Source organism: Nestor notabilis, unplaced genomic scaffold (genome assembly GCF_000696875.1).
Source record: "Nestor notabilis isolate BGI_N333 unplaced genomic scaffold, ASM69687v1 scaffold3499, whole genome shotgun sequence".
In the NCBI taxonomy this organism is placed as follows: Eukaryota; Metazoa; Chordata; class Aves; order Psittaciformes; family Psittacidae; genus Nestor; species Nestor notabilis.
The window spans coordinates 45,842-69,822 of record NW_009944856.1 but is presented as its reverse complement, the minus strand read 5'-3'; the positions used below and the strand labels follow the sequence as shown (position 1 = coordinate 69,822).

Sequence of the window (23,981 nt, the reverse complement as noted above, 5' to 3'; positions counted from 1 at the left end):
GTTGCTTCTGAACAGCTGGTCAATCCGTGCTTGGAGTAACTCAGGTTAGGCAAGCTTCAGATCACTTTTAAGACACATTTTACAAATCCCATGAGGCATGGACAAAAAGATATAGAAAAAGTGTAAGAATTTTGAAGACTGCAAGCCACCTGAAAGTACAAAAAAATATAAATCTTTCCACAAAGTTCACAATTGCTTATGGATGGAGCACATGTTTATTCGAAAATCAATAAAGATCACTGTTGAAAGAGTAACAGTAATTAATCTTTGACATTAGAAATAAACAAGCACTGCAAGCGCATCCCAAATCCTTCATGAGTAATATCACAGGTGTAGCTGTTTTACTGCAATGCATTTGTATAACTACTTAACAGTAGTTTATGTCACAAGCATACATATTCTGTGATCAGCATTCATAAATACAGTGCTACTGCCAATCCCAGATGGTTCAATTACAAGACAAATAGCAGGACCAGACTTTTTGCATAGCAGTCCAGTTCAGAATTTCCTTGTCAGGCTTTTTGTATTGTAGGCCCACTCCAAGCTTATAATACTGCAAATAGCAAAATCACAGATGACTTCTTATTTCTTTCATACAAAGCAAAATAAAAATGTATGTAGTTTAACAACAGTTTCACAGCCAACAATAACCTATTTATAAAATTTGCCTTGTGATCTTATTCAAATTTTAATTTCAAGTTTGCCTTGCAATTAAGTGCTTGAGAAACTTGCTGCTCTTTTTTTTTTTTTTTGTTCTTTTTTTTTTTTTCCTCTGTTGTGCAGGGATATTCCTCTAGTCAAAAGGATCAAGCCTGTGAAGATAAAAACGGGCAGAGGTAGTGATGAATTGAGGGAGAAACTCCTTTAACTCTTGGTAAATTGTTCTAATAATTAACTCTTCTCACTGTTAGAAACATGCCCTTTAATTCCTCATCTAATTGTCTACCTTTAGCTTTTACCCTCAGAATCAAAGCAATGATGAATTATTAACAGACAAAAGCCTTTTCTCAATCATCAGTGTTTTGCTTTGCTATGAATCAGAAGTCAGCTAAGGAAACTTCCCCATTTTGTTGGAGATAGACATCTTAAGTGTTACAGCAAGGAGCTTCTGGGTTTTATCAGCCAGGTCAGCCAATATGAGCACCCTTGAAGAGCCATGATGATATTAGCAGGTCCTCACTGTTTCTGCATGTCCCAAAACCAATCCCTCAGACCTTCCTGCCTGTTCTAGACAAAAGGGTGGGAACAGCACAGGGCACCACCACTTAAAGTAACTTTTGCTGCAACCTCTTCTCAAGGCAGAGAGGTGCAGAACAAAGTCAAAGGCAGGACTCCAGCAATAACCCCTGTGCACATCTGCCAGTCTGGATTTAACATGTTTAAGAATGAGTAAAGATGTTTGTATGCACAAGGCAAAAAGATTTTTCCACAAGCTGAATAAAATCTAGGGTTCTCTCTGAAGTGGTGACATAAGCACACACTGCTTATTTCAGAGAATCATCATGCCACTTAACTGAATTTGAAGAAATATATACTACTGCTCTTTTGAACTGTGCAAGCTGTATTTGGATTAACTTTTCCATTCCCAGATGTGTTTGGAAAAGACCTTTGTCCTAAAACAAAAGCTCTATCTGTGTATCTCCAGCACATCACTGACTGGACAGTGGAAAAAGTAATTTATTTTTTTGTTTTACAAATACAGACTATTGTTCTATACCCCTAAGCATAACAGGGCCAGGTGAATGCATTCAGTAATCAGCTCAAGCCTGGAAAATAACCAAATGAGACTACGCCAGCTAATAATGCATTTGAAACACTTTAGAAAGCATGCTGTGTGCATGTTTTGCCAGATACTACTCGACCAATTTTGTTTTACACGCAAGTTACTATGCCATGAAAGGGATACATTAAAAGGTAAGCAAGGCATAACAGTCACATAATCTTCATTTCTTGGAATAAGAGGGGTCAAGAGGAAGCTCAAGTTCACATGTGACAACAAATCAAAGTAGATTTCTTTCTTAATGCGTTTTTGCCAAAATTCTTGTCTTTTTTTTTCTAATGGTGATTAACCTTTATTTAGACACTTTCAGATCCTATCAACTCCACTGTAAGAGATCAGCACACAGCTTTCAAGCCCTTTTCAGACTCTGCATCTCTTTTAGATACTTGTCTATATTTTGAGCAGTTTAAATTCTATATGGTAGGTTAGGGGTAATGTTTGTGCAGCTTACCTTTTAAGAAACTGAAACTACTTGTCAAAAGCTTACATGAGTAATTGCAGAGGGCTGTATCAACAAAACAGTATTTAGGCACCCATCTACCTTCAGCTGCAATGAGAACTGCTACGCTGCTAAACAGGGGTGGGAATTTTAAATATGCCTTTGAACCTGTCTCAGCCTAACATTTCTCAAAACCAGCAGAGGCAGAGAGTGGCACAGCATTCTAGCAATGGCTAACATGGGGGTGAAGGGGAAGGAACTCTCTCTCACTTGTACTGCTGATGATCCTTTGTACTTCTTGTTTTTGCCATGAACCTCTCTGCCAACTTTTCCAGGTTTCGTGAATACTCCATCTCTATTTCCGACTTCTTGCGGAAGAAATCCTGCAGATCCTGAAGAAGCTGCACTCTCATTTCAGTCTGCTGCTCCAGGCATTTCTGCTGCTCGATGAGTTGAGCTCGGATCTCTAATGAAAGAAACACATACCCGCTCAGTTTCAGTGAAAGCAGATGAGAATTAAGTGTTACCAACCCAAATTATCAACACTCTAGCATACTTCAGCATCACAGCTGCACCAGCTGGACCTGGATTCAGATCCTGTGGTGGGAGATAGTAGTGGAAGCTCCCACTTCTGCCACCATTGACTTATGCCTCAGCATCCTCCCACCTGCTGCCTGTCTCACAAACAGCTATGGCAAAGGAGCAGGACTCTGCTGGGCTCGTGTGAGCAGAACACCTGCCTTCTCTTTCCTCTTCCATCCTCTTCCTGACCTCTGGCATTAGCACAGCATCTGACTTGGAGTCACCTCCTTGCAGGAGGTGGCATGCAACCATTTGAGCAGCAGCTCTTTCTGCTGCCCTGAAAAATGGCAGGATAAACAAGTAGTCTTTGGGCCAGCATCAGCCTACTGACTGCCAGGTGGACCATGCTGATTGGTATCATCATGTACACCATGGAAACAACCTTGTGACAAACTCTGGAAGCATTATCCACCATATCTGTGCACAAATGAGCTTCTGTATCTGCCCCATCTTTGCCAGGGAGGGAACTGGTGTACTAGGAATGGATTCATCAATATTTTACAGTGAATACAGAGGGAGAAGTTTACGTATATTTAGAAATAGCTATTTGAAGATTTGCACAATGTTCCAGAGACTGTGGTACACTCATTAACACAAAAAAAAATCAATTTAGAAGAGAATATATGCTCACAGTTATCATCTAGAGCAACAGGGAAAAGCCTCTAAATTTCTTACCACCATTTGCTATGTGCACAATTGCTATGTGGTAGGTTTTTTCCTTTTTTTCCCTTTTTTTTTTAGCACTTTTATTTCTTGAGTGCTAAGCAGTTGATCACATTCTGGGAGCACTGAGTCTAAAAACATCCCTCTGGTTCTTTTGAAAGACCAGTTCATTAGAGTTTTGTCAGCTGCCCAGGCACAGCGTTATCCAACATCGTGGAGTAAACACAGGAGTAAACGTTTTGTGACCGTAATACACATACGTATTTTTAAACAGTTTAATGATGTAACAGGGACTTATTGATACCAAAACAACATGCCAGAAGTGATGTCCATGTAAATGCAAAATTGTTGTGAACTTTTACTTGATTCCTAATGATATAACCATGCTGCAGGCAAGATGATATTGGAAATCTTAGATGCCTCACTGGCTTGAAAAAGAATAGCATTCTAAACCCCACTGCTAACATCACAGGGAACTGCAAACCAGTTAGTAGCAATAACACTACAAAAATGTACCTGATGCGACGAGGAGCTAATGCATCCTTACTGATCTTAAAGCAGGTATGAAGGCAGAGATCCATGCTGCTCTAATTCAAATGTGTATACTGAAATAAGGTAGTGTGAGCACAAATTACATTTAGTGTAAGCCAATGTGTTTACTGGAGGAGGGAGACACTGCAGTATTTTCTTCCAGATCTCCTTTAAGCTACCAGCTGCTGTGTTAATCATTAATGAGACCATCCATTTTTATAGTCTGGGAGGTGAACCAAAAAAATCATGGTTTGGTTTTCATTTCACTTCAAATCAGTTTGTTGGAAAAGGACCATGCCTCCAGCAAGGATAAGCCTCTGCAATACAACACTGTATCAATGACATTCATGTACATAGAGGAGAAAATCACATTTTCTAGAGCTGGAAGGTTATTAACCGAACCAAAATCCGAGGACTGCCTTTTTGGGTGTCTACTACTTTTAATACTGAAATCATGGGAAAATCCTGCATATAGAAGACAAGTTGTAGAGATTCACTGATCAGAAGCAGCAATGCTGCTCATAAGACGGAATTCTGACTAAACGCAAATCTATATAGTTTGGCCGTCTCCCTTTCCCACTACAGACTTTCTACCAGTTACTCAAAAAGCAGAGCTCTATACAGAGCAACTATGTTCTGATTATTTTGTAGGTCAGTGGATCTTGCTGCTATAATTCTTCCTTTTTAGGCAGGCTTTTACCATAGCAACAGGAACGAGATTTTAGAAACAGGAATATATGAATAGAGATACAATGAGCAAGGGATGACAGATACAATATGAGAAATTGCATTAGCTTTCTGATGCTGTCTGGACTTCCAGTGGACATTTGTGGCTTCCTGCAAACTTGTATATTAGAAAATAAAACTGGAGCATAATCGCTGAAAGCTGATGGTGGCTGAAGGTGTCTAAGCTCAGAGTAAGGTGGTAAATTAGGGGTACAGGGGGACTGCAGCTTTATGAAGGAAGTTCCACAATTGCTGGCTATTTGAATCTCGACAAGGAGAAAGAACATGCTGGCTCCAAAAGGATGAGCCTTGTGGCCTCTTGCTGGAGGAGAAAACGGGGAGACGTACATCTCACTCATGCCAGCTGACTAGAGTGTCCAGAAGAGACTTCAGCATAAAGTTCTCCTTCAAGTCTTTCATGTCTTTCTGCTCCTGCACTTTTTAATTCTTCTTTTACTAGTAACTTGTCTAATGCCATACTGGCAGGCTAAGGAGATGGCAATGAATAAGACATCAAATGAGCAAATGTTGTGATTTTCACTTTCTGATAAAAGCAAGCTGTGGATTTAAAAAAAAAAACAAACACCAACCAACCAAAAAAAACCACACACACACACACCCCCCCCTGCAATAAGTTCCTCACAAACACTGGCATAACCACCAGCCAGCCTGAGCAGCTGTGCATCCCAAAATCACAACTGCCCAAGTGCTAGTAACTAACCCACTACCTACTGTTATGGAAAAACGCACCACGGCAACGCTATCTTCTTCAACCAATCCACATGTGTGATTTCCCAGGGCTATGAAGAGTGGCATGGAAATTTGTTGCACAGTATTCAAAGACATAAATACCCAATATGCCGTGAATGTGCCAAGTTAAAGACTAGTAGAGCCCAAACTCCATAGATACGGAGACAGGTGCAGCAGGCAGCAGAAGGGTGCCTCTCTGATTTTGCTGGCACATTTAAATTCAAAGTCGAATTGATACCAGCTGTAATAGACAATGACATTGTCCTATTCTGCTCTGCAGGGTAGCTGATGTCAAATGATTGCCAGGCTACTTTGTGTCAGGAACAGGCAGTTTAAAGCCTGGATGAATTAACACCTTCTCCTTCTCTGTATAGCAGCTTTGAAGTCATGCTCACTGGTTTTCTGGCCAGGGGCTGGTTCAAAAGGAATCTCATCCATTTTCACTGCAGCTTGAACAGACTGAATTCACACCAAATAGGAAAAAAAACCCACCCTTTGTCCAAGATTTGCACACACAACCAAAGCAAGGAAGCAGCTAATGTGACCATAATTAAATCAATAATCTCTGAGTAAAGTTTTATTTTTAAAGATGTTCACGTTAAAAATTATTTAAACTATGCCCTCATTGACACCATCCTCTAGAATTACTCCATAAAGTATAAAATTTAGTTTTATTTGTGGCAGTCTTCAAGATATAACTCTAGCCTTTCAAGAAATCTTTATTTTCTTCTGACAAGAGGTTAAGTCAGAGCACTATGAAAAGCAAAAGGAGACAAGATTATAGCTGTTTTGAGAGTTAAACATAGAGTGGATGAAGCTGAACTACTGACATCACTCAAATCATAATCAGAAATAAACTCATGAAGGTTACCTCTTTGCACACAGGATGGTATTACAAGTAATTACTTACATAGCACTGCAGTAATACACTGTATTACCCTGGAGAAGATAGGCGTAACCAGTTATAGGCCAGTGACCCTCCTGAAGGTACCCATGGTGAGACATACTGCAATGTGACACATAACAATGATGCCGGCCATACACCACCAAGGAACCAGACTCGTCGCCTTCACTTTCACACACACCAAAGCACCAGGCTCCGTCACATCCCAAAAAGCCATGGGAAACCTCCACAGAAGCCAGACACCTTGTAAATGCACAATATTAACCAAATTAACCCCAGACCAACACTCTGCATGCAGACTGCCACCCCACCGTGGTACTCCCCGCTGCAACGCCTGCATCCCTGCCCTGTGATGCTGTAGAGCCCCTGACACCCTGCACTAGGCTGTGCCTAGTCTTGTCAGCCCTCGAGACCTTCCAGACCACCACGAACCCCCATTACCAGCTCTTGACCAAAGCAACTCTAATGAACACTTCACGGTGCTGTTACATGCCTGCCCAAGCCACCCCAAATGCTGTTGCAGCCTGCCACCCTTAATTCACATTTAAATGGTATTAACTCTTGTGCTTGCAGAGCAGCTCTGCCAAGGTTTCTGGTGTTTGCTGAAAAATATTGAAGGTGTCATGGGCCAGACACCTCGCCCTGGTTACCCCTCTGCAAGCCTCCCACCTGCTGCGTCACCCTGCCTGGCAAGGAGCTATATTTAAGTCAGGATTACAATACATGAACTACACATTAATGCAGTAGTATTACTGGATAATAATACAGCCTCAGGGCCTCACCCTGCAAAAGATTATAAAAGCAAGCAGCTCACCAGAACTATTTGAAAGTATAGAATGGCTCTCACAAAGCACAGTTATGTCTGCACGTTTTATCTGCTCGGGTAACTTCAGACAAAGCTGTATCACCTCCCATCTTTCTTTATATACCTCCTTCACAGAAAAATTACAACTTTAGATTAGTTTTAAACCATTCAGAAATGTCTCATCGAAGACACTAAGGACAACACCTTGTATTTTAGACTTTTCATTTCTAAACCATTACAACTTAGTAATTTTTTTTTATCCCTGTGAGCTATCAACACACATATCCCTCATTGTCACATTTATGGTATCTGGATCATATTTCATAGGAAAAGATTCAGATCTTAAATTCAGCCTAGATGTCATCTGATAACCGACATGCACTTGTAATTAACAGATACTGGAGCATTAATCATCTTGCAGTTCCTCCATGAAGACACTCGAGTCTCGGTTATTTAGAGTAAGAAAGGCTCATGTCTGAGCCTGATGTTAGAAGCTGGGGTGCTGCATTGGGGGACTGATCTTTCCAGTTTTATCCCAGCCTTCTGCCTTTGTAAGGCCTTGTGTTTGGCTTCTCCGTCAAGATGAGCAGAGCTTTGGTCCAGCTGACTACAGCGAGCCAACAACTGGAGTTTAGGTTTTGTTTCAGGAAGGTGCTTAGCTGCAGCCCACCAAGGAAACCACAGCAGAAATCACTGACAGGGGCCTGGAGGAGCCCCTGTGCACAGATAGTAGTCCTTAATGCCATCTCACTCCTAGGATCGGTGCTCACACGTCTCCCAGGGATGTTATCCTGCGTCTCAACAGACAAGATACAGATGATGAGAAGTATCAGCCCTGTAGTGGGTGCTTTGCCCCAGCTGCTGATACTCCTCTCTGAGATACACAGCCTGAAGGTACTAGTATTGAACAAGTTTTTATTTCCCAGAGCCATTTCTCAGGCTAGAAAGCTAGTATTTCTATGACAAATGGCAAGGAAAGCTCTGTGGCTGGCAGGGAGTCTGGCTCATGGTCTCTTCCAGGTCCTTGCTGCCATTTCCCTGGACCTCAAGCACAAAATTCCACTTCGAAAGCCAGGAAATTCCACCAGTCTGACAGCTGATGAGAGATGCTGGGGTGAGAATCTTGCAGGCTACTGCAGAAATGCCATTAGAGAGATCATAAGCCTGTCCCAAAACGTTAACTTTCTATGACAGAGTAGTGAAAATCACTTCCCAGTGTTCAACATGCAAGTAAGAAGTGTGGCTGCACGGACAGTGATGATGCCCTTGAGCTTCTGAAGGCAGGACTTTGTGGACATTGTTCTGCCTCCCAGCTGATTTCACTTAGGACATTGAGCATACAGCTTTATGCATGTTCCCTCTCAAAGTGAAACCTCTGCAAAGCACACCCCAGCTCTAAATTTACTGTGTGGCTTTGTGCCATTTCCCAGATAATTAATTTCAGACTTTTTGTTTGTTTGGGTTTTTTTTGGGATGTGGTTGAGTTTACCTTCGACGGTATACATCTCCAGGCTGTAGTAGTCTGTGGAAATGGATGGGGAATCAAAATCTTGCCAGGTATCTACAGAGCTGTACAAGGGGCCAGGAATCTGAAGCCCCTGTTGACATCTGTCAATCCCTTTGAAAACTGTAAACCTTGTTCATTCAAGCACTTTGGCATGCTTAAAGATAAAAACAGTACTTGTGCAGCCATTAGCAAGGGAAGCTGGTAGAGAAGCCATTTGCAGGATGAAGACAATTGTTTACAGGTCACTTCAGTTGTCTTGTTGAAACAAAGAGAGCAGACAAACAACAATTCCCTCCTTGCAGCAGCAAACTTTGTTCTACACATTCAAGCAAACACACTCCTACCTAATGCAGCTATAGACTGATCAACATGTCCCCAGCCAGAACTGTGTAACTGGGGGATCCCAGTGGACAGGATCCAAAAGGGGTGACTGTAGTAGGGCACCTTCCACCTTCCAGTTCCCCTTGAAACGGGAAGACATGTCTGGAAAAGCTAAGAAAACCTCTATACGTAGCTGAAGAAGCTTTTCTTCTTGTTGTTCTTGGACTAACGCCCTCCTGCTATTCACAGCCACAGCTGCTGGTCACTTGGCTGCCTACAGTCCAAGCCTGAATGGAGGGCACCATGCCAGCTCATGGCTTGGCAGGACACTTCTTGCCACAGCACTACTGCCAAGCGACTGTGGATTTGAGCAGGCAGTCTGCCTGCACCACATTTTGAGTGCCGCTGCTTCTGCAGCAACTGCTCCTTTGCACCCGTAACTGAGTGCTGGCACTATGTCCTACCAAACCTTGAGCACGACATGCTTTGTTCTTCTGGTCACAGGAGCTGGGACTCTGAGGACAAAACCTTTCACCCCTCAGAGGAGAGGAGACTGTTACGGCCAACAGTAAAATCCCAGCTCATCCCAAAACACTGTCAAACAGAAGACAGCAAAGTGCAAGATGCCTCCTCTGCCTCAATGATCTGATGCAAGGTCTTCTACCAGTGTGACCCAGTCCTCACTCCCCACTGTGGGAGCAGATGCTGTCTTTCAATCCAACTGTCCCACGTCCAGATAAGCAGATCAATTTTGCAAACCACCAGCATACAAGAGAAGAGCAGAGAATCCGCATCAAATAAGCCCCAAAACACACTTAAGAAGAACAAGTCAAAGCAGAAACTACCCCAACTGTGGCATTCATGGCAAAGGTCCATAGCCTGAGAGAGAAAAGGAGACAGACAAGGAGATTGTGTACATCTTTGTCTGCCAAGCAGACAGGCGATCATGCAGTAGGTGTCTAAAAACCCATTTAGGTCATCTGAACTGTCAAGATCTATGTGACAACTTATTCTGAAGCTTCTGAAGGGCTTCGACTATGCTTGTTAAAGACACCATGAGCCTTTCCTTACAGACTTAAATTCTGTGACAAAAAGAAAATTAAAAGGAGACTCAGTATTTCCAAATCTTTCTTCTCACCTGCAGAACAGAAAAATTACTCATGGCTCCCCTCTGAATAAGTCTTTGCAGCAATGTCTGGAATGCTGGATTGACATGAGCACTCTACAAGAAAAAAAAATCCAAACCATATCCCTTCCTAGCCACAGATTACTATAAGCCTATTATTTAATTTCGTTATTACAGAGTGCTGTGATTGCTCTAATCAGTAGCTGAAATGTACCCTTTCTTCTGATTATTTTCTCTCTATAGAAAATTATTTCTTTATACAACCAACCATCTCTTAATTATTCAACAGAATTCACCCAGTACATGCTCTATTCTATATTCCTGTTACGTATTTGCTCTTCTGTATTTAGATTGTGAATTCTACATTTGAACTAACACCTAAGGAAATGTTATTTCAGCTACGTCACTTCATGAAGAGGAACAAAAGAACCCCCTCATTTCTACAGCAATAAAAGCAGTTTTAGCTGACCATGAACCAATGGTCAAACTTGCATCTCCCACAAAATGTACGTCAGCAAAAGATCAAAGCTTGTAAGCTAAATTCTGACCTCCCTGAAATAGATCCGTCACTAACTTTACTCATGGTGGGATTACTGTCTTTACTTAAACTTACAAGAAGCTTATGCTCACCCAACTGACATACTGCTATCAAAGCAGGCAGCCTTTTTCCCTCTTACATCCAAGGCTACACAACTCTCCCAGGTCACTGTGTCTCAGTACCAAAACTTCTACAGGTAGAAGGACTAACCTATAGAGGGAAAAGAAGTGTTTCCTGACAGTTACGCTGCACGGGTATTGTCAGAATAGGGAAGAGAACAGCAGGTGTGGCTCAGACCACTCATGCCAGTGCCATTGCAGATAAGCCTCAGGCTCTTTCCAAACCTTCTCAAAAGGTTTATAAGGCTGTAGCCAAGATCATTTCCCAGCAGCAGCTTACAGTGGTGAATGAAATACTGTGTTCTCAGCCGGCTTGGCAGGAGCATGCATGAACTCTTTGGAGAGGGAGCCCAGTTTGCATTGACAGCAGTGTGCAGGTGGGCAGGGTGGAAGCAGAGCTTGGCACATATGTGCCATTGCCACAAGACTGGGACTGCGAGAGAAACTCAGCCTTACAAACGGGATGATCTTTGGGGATCAGCCGAGAAGCTGTTCTGAAGTGAACATGTCATTGCCCGACAGGTGGGGTGGTTTTACTGCTCCCGAAATGCTGTATCTGTTCTGCAAATCACACTACGAGCTATCATTTTTCTGAGTGACAGACAATTCCCTTGCTCTTCAGAGGTAAACTGCTAGCAGGTTTTATCTTTCTGTATGTGTAACATTATCTGTTGTGCTGGAACTTCCAAAAAAGAAAAAAAACCAAACAAACAAAAAAAATCCCCCTATTTTTGTAGCAATTCTCAACCCATCAATTCACTATTTTAATGAAGAACTCATAACATCTGCTTTTTAAAAATTAACATAATAATATCTCCTTGGTTTGTGTTTTGTGGTTTGGTTTTGTTTTTTTTGTTTTGGTTTTTTTTTTTTTTTGTTTGTTTTTTTTTTTTTAAGTCAGAACAGACTCGAGGACATAGTTACAAAGTTTGGTACTGCTCAGGCCACTGTTTATAGAGCTAAACAAGGAAATAAGCACCCTAACATGAGCCATCGCCCAGCCTCTGCCAATGGAAAAGGACCATGGGAGCAAAGAAGTAAAGAAATGTATCTTTCATTTGCAGTCAATGTAGCATTCCCAAACCAGTCTAATTTCAATTCAACTTCCAGGCCCAGTGCCCCACCTCTGGGGGTATTTCTGGGTCCACAGCCCTAAGCTACTCAGCTACAGAGTTCTCAGACATCCTGTGGCTAACTGGCCACAAAGTGTCCTTACGAGATGGTGTGGACTGCAGCCCTCCAAAGGGTTCCTGTGAGACGAGTGATGTACGCATCAGACTACAGCAACAAGCAGCAAGAAATGGAGAAGAAAACGCACAGCAGCTGGTAGTCTTAAAGCTGATGGTAAAATGTAAAAGCAGTGCTGGATGTACACAGGTTTACAGACCCTGGAATCACCATCGTTAGTACTAAAGCGCAGGCAACATTTTTAAACAAACCATTCTTGCTATGGAGGAATTCTGAATAATCCTTTGTTTCCCACGTGAAACTATATTTGGTCACAGCTATATTGGTTTTTGCAATTTCCCCTGTAAGCAGAAGCAAAAATGAGGAAATTATAAGGCAGATGGAAGACGTGGCAGTCCTTTCCTTTCCCATTTTAATTTGCACTGGAGATGGTGTTCTGAGCATGCCGGAGCTGCTGAAGCACTGGGGAACCTTGAGTCCTGCCTGACACTGCTTAATTATCTCAATGTGGCAGATTTAGGTCCACTTTTTTTCACTCCTTTCAAGGATTCAGAAATTATTGTAGTGTTTTTATAAACTCATGACTCCTCTAATTAAATTTAGGTGGCAAAAAACATCTAAATCCGATTTCAGACTTCCATAAGTGCTCTGATTTTTCAGAATAATATCCAAGTGCTGGTTAGAAAATAAGATCTGTAGTGAACACAAGTTCCCAGTTACCCTGGAAACAATTCAAGGCAACTCCACTCCTTTAGCACCCTAATTGTAGCTGTCTTTTCTGCTCCCTGTTTGCCCAATCTCCAGGAGTTTATTTTCCTGAAAGATGTGATGTGACGACTCAGAGAACATTTCCCATCATTCTGCTCTAGCCCAGATTAAGCAGAAACAAATAAAACAAATACTCAACTACTAGATGCTGTACCAGTACTTCAACAAGCAGCATATGTATGTCGTTGCTGTTATGTCTGTGCACTACGCACAAAGTAGTGCAGCAACTGTTTTCCAAAGGTTCTTCTAAAGATTCTTCAAAGTGCAGAACACAGTATAAAGGCAAGTATGTAGCAGAAAATATAGTTTGTAACTAAAATCTAACAATCTTAGTCAGCTTCTTTACTTGTAAATGGGTGAAGCCAGGTTAAGGCTGAGGCTGGAGCTGGCTCTGAGCAGTGCATCAATGTCTGCTCTGTGACAGACACTGCACCGCCCATCCACCAATGCCTCTCCGATATGACCCCAAGCGCAGTGCTGGCACACATCTTTCACCTCTGGAGAAGCTGAAACCTCCCTGCCACATAGATGTGAGAGCATTCATTTTGTTAAGCACTACCACAATAAATCCTTTCCTTCTTAGTATCTCAGGTGGACAGCTGAAAATGCCTGAACACTTTTTCTAGAAATTTAATGTTGAGAGATGTGTCTTTTCTGGACAAAACCTGAATTATTCTGAACCTCCAGCAGGTGACATAGCTCTTAAAATGAGTTATGCTGTTGGCAGCACAGGGCAGGAACCCCTGAGCAGTGGGACACAAGGGAAAGCCATGAAATCTTCACATCAATCAGATATGGCCTCTCCTGTATGTTGATGACTATCACTGTGATAAGACTCAGGAATTAATAACTACATAAAATGCCCTCCTTACAAACAATGAAAACAATTCTCCATGCATGGCACATCTTTAGGAGGTCAGTGAAACATTTTTAGTATGACATGCACCCCAATGCATGCCATAAATAAGAGGACGGGTTTGACCCAGCCATGACTTTCAGTGACAGCTTTTTAAGTCCCAAGGTGAAGCCACAGTCCACTTAAGGACAAAAGGGAAACTGCAATTTGTGCTCTGTCTGCCAGGATTTTACCCACATCCCTTTCAGCCCAACCTGCCTAACATGCAGCAAAATACTTTCACTATTGCTCATTTATCTTTGACACATTTAACTCCTAAAAAATGCAGGTTTAACATATTGAGCACTATGGCGTTTTTCTGCTAAAACAACTTTGCATTTTTTTTTTGCTGACAGATCCATGATGCTCCTCTTCCTCTGAGACACGCAGCTATGCCACTGTGATGCCTTCAACACCAGTTTTAAAACTTTATGTCCACATCTCATGCTAATGATGCACCTGAGTACATCCTTGTAGTTGCATAAAGTCCTGTCTACTCCAGTCAACCAACTGGGGTAAAGACACTATCTTGGGCAGCACACCAGAGCTGCACAGCCTGGTTTAGTTGCTGGCACACTTCTGGGCATAGCATTAGTCCCTGTCCATGAGCACCCTCCTCACTAGCACTGGCTGTGCAGGGCTCAGGGAACAGTATGGTCCGGGGACTGTCCCCCCTCTGATCAGTGAGGTGTCCCCATTGCAGTGGGGGACTGGAGCTCCTCCCTCCCTCCCTCAGTGCTGAGCAAAGGGTGGTGTGTATGTACGACCCAATACATCTCTGAAATAAATCATATCACCATGCTTCGTACTCCTTATGCAGATTTACCTGTACAAATGCAAGCCTTGCTGAGGAATATGTCTGTCAGGCCAGACGGACCTCAAGCTGCATCATTCTTTGGTAGAGATGTGGCCTGAGTCTGCAAAAGGGAAGTCCCAGTTTGTGATTACTGGTCCTCTGAGCAGGACTTTGATATTCATAAATATGTTCCAGAATCTTGTCTCAATTTCTCACAGCAAATAATACTGAATTTGACTCAAAGGATGATTTAACAAACACGACAACATCACATTCCGGTAATGAAAAAGAAAGTTTTGTAAAAATTGCATTTTTACTAATTAAGCAAAAAAATAACCCTCATCATGAAGGAAAACTTCTGTCTGTGGGAATCCAAAAAAAAGTAAAATGATAATCACCATGTTGGTTGATTATAACTATCACACAAATAGCAGTGGCAGCCAGGCATTTTTATATGTCATCAAATTAATAAGGTGATATAAATTCTGCCAAGCTTTAAATACATTTGTCTTTGTGCTGCTCTGCTTTGGTAAAAGATGTGATTTCTAAGTGAGAAAATAAAACACCTACCTCAAAGGATGGTTTTCTGAAAAGTTTGAACCCAATTATCAGAGCCCCAAATTCCACTAAGAGCAACTGGGGGAAAACCCAAATCCTTCTGCATCTCAGAGCAGATTCTTTGTTCCATCTTCCTGCTACAGGGAAGTATAAATTGGGTTGTGGATCACATTTAATTAGATTTATCTTCAGTTGTTACAGTAGGAGGAGAAGAAAGTCCCCTCTGAGTTTCCTGCTAATGGGAATAGAAAAAAATATCCACTGTGAGACTGTTTGTAGGTAACTGTCGTTCACCCACTCAACAGTAAGATGAAGCATAGCATCTGCTTCTGAGCAAACCTTGAGCTAAAATCATTTGCATATTTCCAGCTCCCCTGAAAACAATCTTCAATCTGTTAGAAGTTAAAAAAAATAAAATTAAAAAAAAATCACTCACTTTTTTATTTTTATGAGATGAAATATCAGAGCAGCAAAATTTAAAGCTGATGATTTATAGAACCTACGATCTGCATTGTCTTCCCGCATTAATTCAGTAGTTTGTCTATTCTGCAAATGTCTGTCTGTGAGAGACATATGGGTGGTTAGGATTTCCAGCAGGGCTCCCATGACTGCTCTATGAAAGTAAAGACACCAAGAACAGCTGTAGGAAACAGATGTGCCACTTAGGGCACTTTCAGCAAAAGGCCAAGGGATGAATCCTTCATGTGATACTTAGTTCAGGATCCCTTTATTAAAAAAAAAAAAAGCTGTAAACCCCCCTATTACTGCCTATGTTTTTAGCCTAGCTCCACTTGGAAGCAGACATTCTGGTAGCAGAAGCCCTGCTGGAGTGAGTAAGGAAGGGTTGCAATGGGCAGGGCAGGAGCAGAAGCTCCACTATATCCAGGGATAAACTGAAACTGAACCTGAGCCACTTAATCTGCATATGTATAAAGTGACAGCTCTGCAAAGCACATCAGCAGCCATAGCAGCTGGATGGCAAAGTGCTAACCTGCAGAAATAGGTATTCATTACTCTGGGAAAAGAAACAAAGTTTATTAATTCTCAATTTAGTGAAGAAATCAAAGATGTAACACCTATGATGGAGAAATCTTCATCCTGTAAGAAGCCCATCCACCAACCAGGAACAAAAAATTAGCAGAACTTTTCTAAGGAATAAATGCAGTACACATGGATACAGATTGATGAAAAAAGCAAGGGTACTCAGAAGGACAAACCAGACATGTCAGCAAGTGATACAAGTCTCAGGCTTCTGACAATTTGCCAAAGGAAGCTTTATTCTCAGTTAAGGAGGACAGGCACACTCTAAATACTCCTGATACTGGATTTACAGAGTACTAAATTCCCAAATGTTTACCTTAGACCTGTTCTGTTTAAAGAAAAAAAAAAAACCAAACAAAAAAATCCAAAAAACTACAAAAAGCCAACCCCAAACAAACAACCCCCCCCCAAAAAAACCCAACCAAACAAAAAAACCCAACCAAAACCAAAACCCTAAAAAACAAAACAACCCAAAACATAAAGATGAGCTAGAATCAGTCAGAAGTGTATTTGGGAAAGATTTGAAACAAAAGTATTAACTAAGGACCATAATGTTATGAGGTGTGGGCAGTACACACCAACTCAGCCTATATGAGCGCAGGGGCACACTGGCCAAACTGCTGACAAGAAAGTGTCCCTCCTCCCTGAAAGTGGTTGCTGTGACCAAAAGGCTGTAGAGCATCTTCTGGAAAAGGGCAGAGGGAGCAGCGAGAGATGCCAACATGTTCTAAGCAAGTGAATCACTACTTCTGCATCAAATAAGTTACTGAAGCTCTCATCAGAAATACTTTTATAAAACAAAAGTGGGTAGAGAGATAGGAGAAGCCAGGAGAGTTCCTGGAAAAGAAAACTGTACAGTGGAAAGCTATTAGAGTTACTCGAGCTTATCAAGAGATAGTGGATAACTTAAACCCAGCTGACCTTCAGTTTCAAGTTACCTGCAGTTCTTAGCCTCAAATTATTCTATTCCCATTGCATTTAAAATCTATCAACAAACCTTGAAGAGCACAAAAAATACAGATAACCCGGTTGAAAAGAAACTAATCTTTCCAGTTGCCGCAAAACCTGCATTTTGGCCATTGCTTCCTTCCTGCACCTAGTCTGTCAAAATACAGAGAAAGTGTTTACTGAAGGATCAGTCCTGCCCTCTCCACCTGGATATGTAATTTCACCTTAGTGTTAATCTACTGCTTTATCACTTTGGTGGTCATCTGTCATAATCCAGCCACGTAAAAATCACAAAGAAGTGAAGACTACATCTGCATGATGTTCAGGTCATCCTAGTTGACATATGTGCATCACAGACAAGTCTAAAACTGTAGGTTACTCATGTCCAAACTGGACATTGTCTGAATGACCTCCTCTGCAGCTACCCTAGCCAACAACCACTACTTCACAACTAGCTGCACCCTCCTCAGGACTGGTGTCTAAAACCCAGCTTCTACTTCTAATTTACTGTATGCCTGTGCAGCGCAGAAATAAGAGCCAAGGCAGGATGCAACTGTAGGCAGTAACACAACACGCATCAAATGCTAATGGTGCAGCCATGCAGATGACTCACTGCCATACAGGTGGCATGACCTGTTTGTGAGCATGTGCCCGAATACCATTCTGAAAGATACAAGACTATTACTGTAAATTTTGTTCCACCTTCACACTGGGCTGGAAACTGTATGATCCTGGTGTTCCACACTGCGTTTCTGAACACTACCTTACTACAAATAGCAAGGTCCGAACATCTGAAGTCCCAAGGCAAGTTACAAATTCTAAACCAAGTAGTCTCATCAAAAACTTTGGACATATATTTTTACTTGTTTAGACAGACTTCAGGTTATAAGGAACAAGAGTCAGATAGCCAGGAGATGCTGATAAGGTTTTTGAATATAATTTGCCTTTATCTACTTTGAAGGAGCAAAGTGCTGATAGGAAGAAAAAGAATGAACATTATCTAGAATGGAAAGCAATGACAGTAAGTGCTCAGATGGTATTTAAGCATCCTGCCAGTCAAGTCTTTCTGACATGCTGTTTCAGGTAACAGTTCTTTCCTTGTCTCTAAAACCCAGTTTCATCCCAAATCAGCATTGGTTTTGACCCATGAGAATAATGAACTTCATGCATGAAGAAAGGCTGGTCAGAAGTCTCAACAGCATTATAACACCCAGATCCTGCTGCAGATGAGCCCAGCTAACCTCACCAGGAACCTCCTCTCCCTAGCTCCATGCAACAACAAATTTGCTTGGAGAACAACCAACCCTGCCCACAACCACGCCAATCACGGTGAAACTGCTTGCAAATATAACTGAAATCTACTGATAAGTTACAACTAGACATTTATTTTGTTCCCCCTAGAGTGAGATTTACAAAATTGCTTGAGGGACAGGAGCTGGCAAAAGCTTCCCTTGGTCTGCGAGATCACTGCACGTGGCATCCAGCCAGGCTGCTGAGCTCAGCCTCCTCCTCCCACCCAGCCAAGCAAGCTTTTCCCACTTTCATAGAGACAGTCCTCTAACCATGCAGGTATACAGCACTCTTGAAGAGATTCAGATCAGAAAAGCCAGTAGCTCCAATAGAAAAACCTGTTTGGAAGCCAGCTTGGTAGGAAAAAGTTTTCCAGCAGACCTACAAGCAGTTCACACTTGAGCCAAACAAGCTGCTTGAGCTCATCAGTATGGGTGGAAAAGCCACCCAGAATTAAGACTGTCTCTGACTGAAGCAACATGAGGAGATGACAACTGAAGACCTATCTCACGTCCTTTGAGCGGGAAGCACATCTGCAACAGTTTAACTCTTCTGAATAACTATTTGCTTCTTGAATCACTATTAAGGCTAGATGCAAGAACTGTATTTTGATAGAAACACACAGATTTTGATTCTAGGGTAGGACACTTACAACTTTGACAAAGGACCCTTCCTCTCAAAAGAACTCCTCATTGTCATCCTATTAAGGGTGCTGCTCACCTCAGCCTGCCTCCGTCCCTCAGGTGTTGTGCTGGGAACACAGGGTGGGACAGCCTGCCTCCTCCCAGGTGCTGCTTGAATCTCGCTCACTCCCGCTGCCAGGTTTGTAGAAGAAAAGGAAAGACACTTTCAAAGCGCATCTCAAACCATGAGGACACATGGAGAGTGTAGGCAGAGGTGATTTAAAATAAATAAATCTAAACAAATCAGGAAAGCCCTTAAGTATTCCTATTCAGCAAAGGAGAACCAATACATTCCAGCTCTGAAGCACCTAGTAATTTTAATTAAAACTTTCCCTCCTCTGAAAAGTTTCAGTCTTTTGGCTTATTAAAAAAGCTTGTAAGAAAGATGCAAACAAAAGTTCAAAACATTCCCATTTCCTGCAAGAGGGAAATTCTGATTATTTTCTTTTAATACATCATTAGTCTGTAAGATTTCATCAGAAATTTTATAACTTAAATCTCCAAGTAAAAAGACCTAAACAACTTCTACTAAGGGATGAAAAAAACCCTCTCAGTGGCATAACAGCAGCAGATCGAGGAGAAACAGCAACCTTGCAGAGGCTGCATCTGGCATGGGGTACCTGACAAACCTGTTTCTTTCCAATTTTACCTCTAGATATATGTATTTGTTCACTGAAATATAGTAAGAAAAAGCACCATCCTTGTTCCTTGTGCTGTTACTCAGCACATACTCCACCAGGTTGGCTCTGTGGCACGCCTCAGACTCTCAGCCTTATTAGAAACTTGCACTCATTCACATCTCAGCTATGCAAGAGAAAACATTGGCTGGCTGCTGCTAGTATAATGCCAAATGTATCTGCCTATGCTGTGGGCTGAATCCACCAACACCTCTGTCCTTCCTCTGAATGCCTCTGTGCACGGATGACTTCATTATAGTGGTCCCAAGCAAATGAATCCCAAACTAACTTGGGTTTTGGATGCCTTCCCTGTATTCCCCCTGCCCTAGATGGACATCCCAACCTTCTGTCATTGCTCAAGAGCCTCCTTGATTTTTTTGAATGGGAAGGAGGGATAGCAAGAACCTTAAGTACTTGGGGCCAAAAGGAAATTCTTTCATCCTCTTTTCACGCAGGAACTAGACAGACATGTAAAACACACTGGTTTGCAGGATGCTCCTCTCTATTTACCAAGATGTTTTACTTAGCAGGCATATGCTCACTCTGCATTTCCCATATGTTTTGGGTTTGGTGTTTGTTTTTTTGGTTTGGGTTTTTTTTTTTTTTGTTTTTTTTTTTTTTTTTTAATTTGGAGGAGTTGAATCATTTGCTCCATTGCAGGCAGCTTATAAGAGAAACTTTTGGAAGAGCAGAAGAGGACAGAAGAGTCTACCTGATGAATACATGAGACTTGTAATCTTTCAGTTCAAGAGTTCCTCTGTACAAACACAGACCCAGTTTTTGCAATGTTATAGACATTCCTTATTAAAGCCTATAGACATAAACATCTGAATACGAGTGTGCCACTTAAGAAAAAATACAGTAAAGGTCAGGGCAGCTCAGAAAGCTGTACCTTTCCCTGCACAAAAAGACAAAGTATTGCACTCTCTTTAATATGAGACATCTTTTGTTAGGATCTGGTCAAGGAAGCCATTTACAGTTCACAACAGCAGCTGTATTGATCAAATGAATGGATGTGCAGTCATGCTCATTCTTGTGGGGTACATAATGGTGACCTTTCTATCCACCATGTTCATCTAAATCTCAAACCACTGTTTGACAAATGCTGCACATACAGGAACAATGTGTTTTTCATGCGGCATTAAGTATCCCATGCCAGAACCCACACAGGCAAGACAGGAGCTGCCTGGCTGAGGGTGAAGACAGTACAAACACAACACCTGGGAAACAGGGATTTTATTGTCAGCTTTCACTAAAATTCTATTGCGATCTAAGGAGAAGGTGTTTCACCTTTTTCTGTGACAGAATTTGCAGTAACCTTGCAATTTACTCATCTTTTTCAGTAGTTATGGTACCCTCAATTTAAAAAAAAAAAAAAAGAGGAAAAAAGATAAAGATTTAAAAGTACAAAAAAAAAGAAAAAAGAAAAATAGAAGGAGAAAAGGAAAAAAGTGAGTTGTGAGTTGTTTGGTGTTTTTTAATACGCGGAAGGGCATTTCAGTACAAAGTTGGACTGTTAAAAAGAACCTAAAGCAGGCAATCATGTACTTTCATGCCTTTTTCTTTTAAGAATTAAAAAGCACTTTAAAATGAAGGGGTATTATCTCAAGAGAAAGCTGTCTAGGAGTGGACATTGTGAATAAGAGCAAAAGCCTTCAGTTTGACAGGACTGTACTTGGCCATGCTTTTTCTACCACAGGCCACTTACCACTGCCTAAAATCCAGCTGACCTCACACAACAGCAGGGAGGCAAACCCAGGCTCTGTCATTCAGACAAAGCAATGGAAGGGGAGGACGAGTCCACCTTTGTGTTCTGAAAGCAAGACCTATCAATTCTTTGAGAAAAAATGGAAATCTGGCAGACCAAAAACCCAACAGCCATCCTATCTACCGTAGGTACTATCCAAAGCAGAACTGTTGGTGATATTGTATCAAATTTGGTGTTATGAGAGAAGGGAAGCCTTATTGCCTATCTTTGCACTTGCTGTTAACTGGCAGTCTCTGTCTGCCTCTGCCCTTTGCACACTGCAAAGGTGTAACTTAAGCCGAGTTAAGCTGGATCTAGAGCAGCACATCTGCACTACTGCGTTATGCCTGCTCAGGGTGTTGATCTCGCTAAAAATTAATGAAGGAAAAAGATTATCCTTCATATCAGCTCTCACTGCAACCACAGCACTGCGAGTGTGAGAGGAAGGAGAGGCAAGAATATATGATAGTGATTAAAAGGCTAATGGGACCTGAAGTGCAGATGGACTGGCACCCTGGTTGATCTCTGTTAGCTGATTAGCTGTGGGCTGCTAAGGAAATACGTGATCCCACCTTCCCTCCTCTCCCTGGTTGCTCACCCCTCCTCTTTCCTTCTAGCCCCTCCAGAGGTAACACGCATCTGTCAGACCAAGGCCTAAATCCAACCAGATACAGAGAAGTGGGTGAGGGAGCTGAGGGTCAGGTTTGTTTTCCGTCCACACCATTATAAACAGGTTGCACTATCACTCTGGCCTATGCGAGCTCATCTTTCACCCTGCTTCTCTTTCAGCCACCAATTCAGAGCAGCAGTCAAGTGCCACACGCTCTGGTTGGCTCCCCGGGAGAGCTGCTCCTCTCTTCATTGCTGACAGAAGGAACCCAGAGAAACCAGCCCCTTCCCCAAAAGGTTTGACTATAAACTGCTGTGTAATCCATTTTTTGTATTGGCAAACAGATCTGAAGTGGCACCTGAAGTGGCAATCGGCAGCCCCCCATGTCAGTGAGTCGGGAGGGGCAGGAAGAACAAGTGCACATGGGGGCATTGGCACATGGACAAAAACTCACTTAAACTGTTCAGATATGTGGTCACAAAAAAAGGTTGAGAAAAGCCCTCTTTGCCCTGCATGATACACTGTCATCTGATTGCATGCTCTGATATTTCTCACAGTGCCTGGCACAGGGCTGTTTTATCTGTGAGCTGTGCATTAGGCACCCCGGAAAGCACTTGCAATGATACATTTCCCTAAAAGTGATGCTCTGGTGCCCTGGCAAGAGTAATGACACTAATGCCAAGGGCTCACTGTCTTCCAGTCCACATCCTACAGCACAGGGGCAATTTCTATTACTGTCTGCCATAAAATACAGTGGATATTGTCAAGCACTTGAGTAAAAATGCATGTGTAAAGCATTAACAAGAAGGATGATATAGCTTTCTCTTTGATGAATTACTCTCTTGCCTAAAGCCTGCAGCAGACACAACCACATATTTCACTCCATTTCCCATGGAAGAATTGCCTTTTGGTTTTGCGGATCAGACCATCATTTAACACTACTGGGTTTGCAATGGTACATAGCAGCAACACCCAGGATGCTATGCCTCAGGAGGGCAAGCACCCGTATCAGGTGTCTAAATTAGATATAGCGGTACTTATGTGCAGGAACCTTATTATTCCTCATTTAGTCAACTTGAAAAGAGTCCTCCCATGGGGGATTCAGAGCAGGTAAACGCCCAGAATGAATACCTCCTCTACCACCTTTGTACAGGTTGCTGGTCCCAAGGGTCCTGGATACCTGTGACGAAGGACAGGTCAACCAGTGCTGAGAGTACATGGGAATATGAAGCAATCCAATCGTGGAGGAAGTTGGGGAGGAAACTGTCATATAATTGCTTCTTCATGTGCACATTAAGCCCGAGGCATGAAGGTGCCAGGATGTTATTTATTTGTGAGGAAAAGGAAATACCTTATCCTGTAGGTCTGGTTATTTTTATTGGTGAGGGAGAAAAGACTGCTATGGCAGGAGCTGGCTCTCTGAAATGGCCAGTCCCAGAAAGGCAGGACATCAATCTACGGCATTGTTCAGGACTTCTCCCCTTTGTGAAGGGCTTGATACAACATTAGCATAAGCATCAATGCATGAAAGGGACAGATTTGCTAAGCAGGAGCTTGGCCAGGTCACCAGCTGGCTAATACACACATGCTAGACAGGAACACACGCTGCTCTTCTCTGAAGGAGTAGGAACATGCCTCCTTACTGTGCGCCACAGCAGACTAACTTGAGACAACCTCTCCTACACCAGTGGGATGCCTTTTGTAACTACAGCAACACTTCCCTTATTGCTACTGGTCTTTCCAAGTCGTCTTTTTTTCTCAGCTAGGAAGATAGGATGCAATACATTTGATGTCTCAGGGCAACTGCTTAAGTAAGAGCTCCACAGAAGATGATAGTCAGCACACATTATATATCAAAGGCACTCAGTAAGGACCTTTAAGTCCAGATATGGGAATGCTAACACAAACGAAGATACGAATGCCTACAAATACACTAGTCAGGAAAGACAGTAGTTACAACAATTAAATAACAACACCAAATATCTCTTT

At 42.2% G+C, this 23,981-nt stretch overlaps 1 protein-coding gene across 1 annotated transcript in view; it reads right to left on the bottom strand.

Annotated features, from left to right (window-relative positions):
• Nucleotides 1-3,216, bottom strand: part of LOC104412018 (SLIT-ROBO Rho GTPase-activating protein 1-like) — a gene marked incomplete at its 3' end in the record, with an annotated part of 39,013 nt that extends 35,797 nt beyond the window's left edge. The window contains exons 1-2 of the mRNA XM_010022604.1: nucleotides 3,129-3,216; nucleotides 2,490-2,685 (exon numbers count right to left, since the gene is read on the bottom strand). Coding sequence (XP_010020906.1) covers nucleotides 2,490-2,685; nucleotides 3,129-3,216 — 284 coding nt within the window. The remainder of the gene's footprint in view (nucleotides 1-2,489; nucleotides 2,686-3,128) is intronic.
• Nucleotides 3,217-23,981: the final 20,765 nt, after the last annotated feature.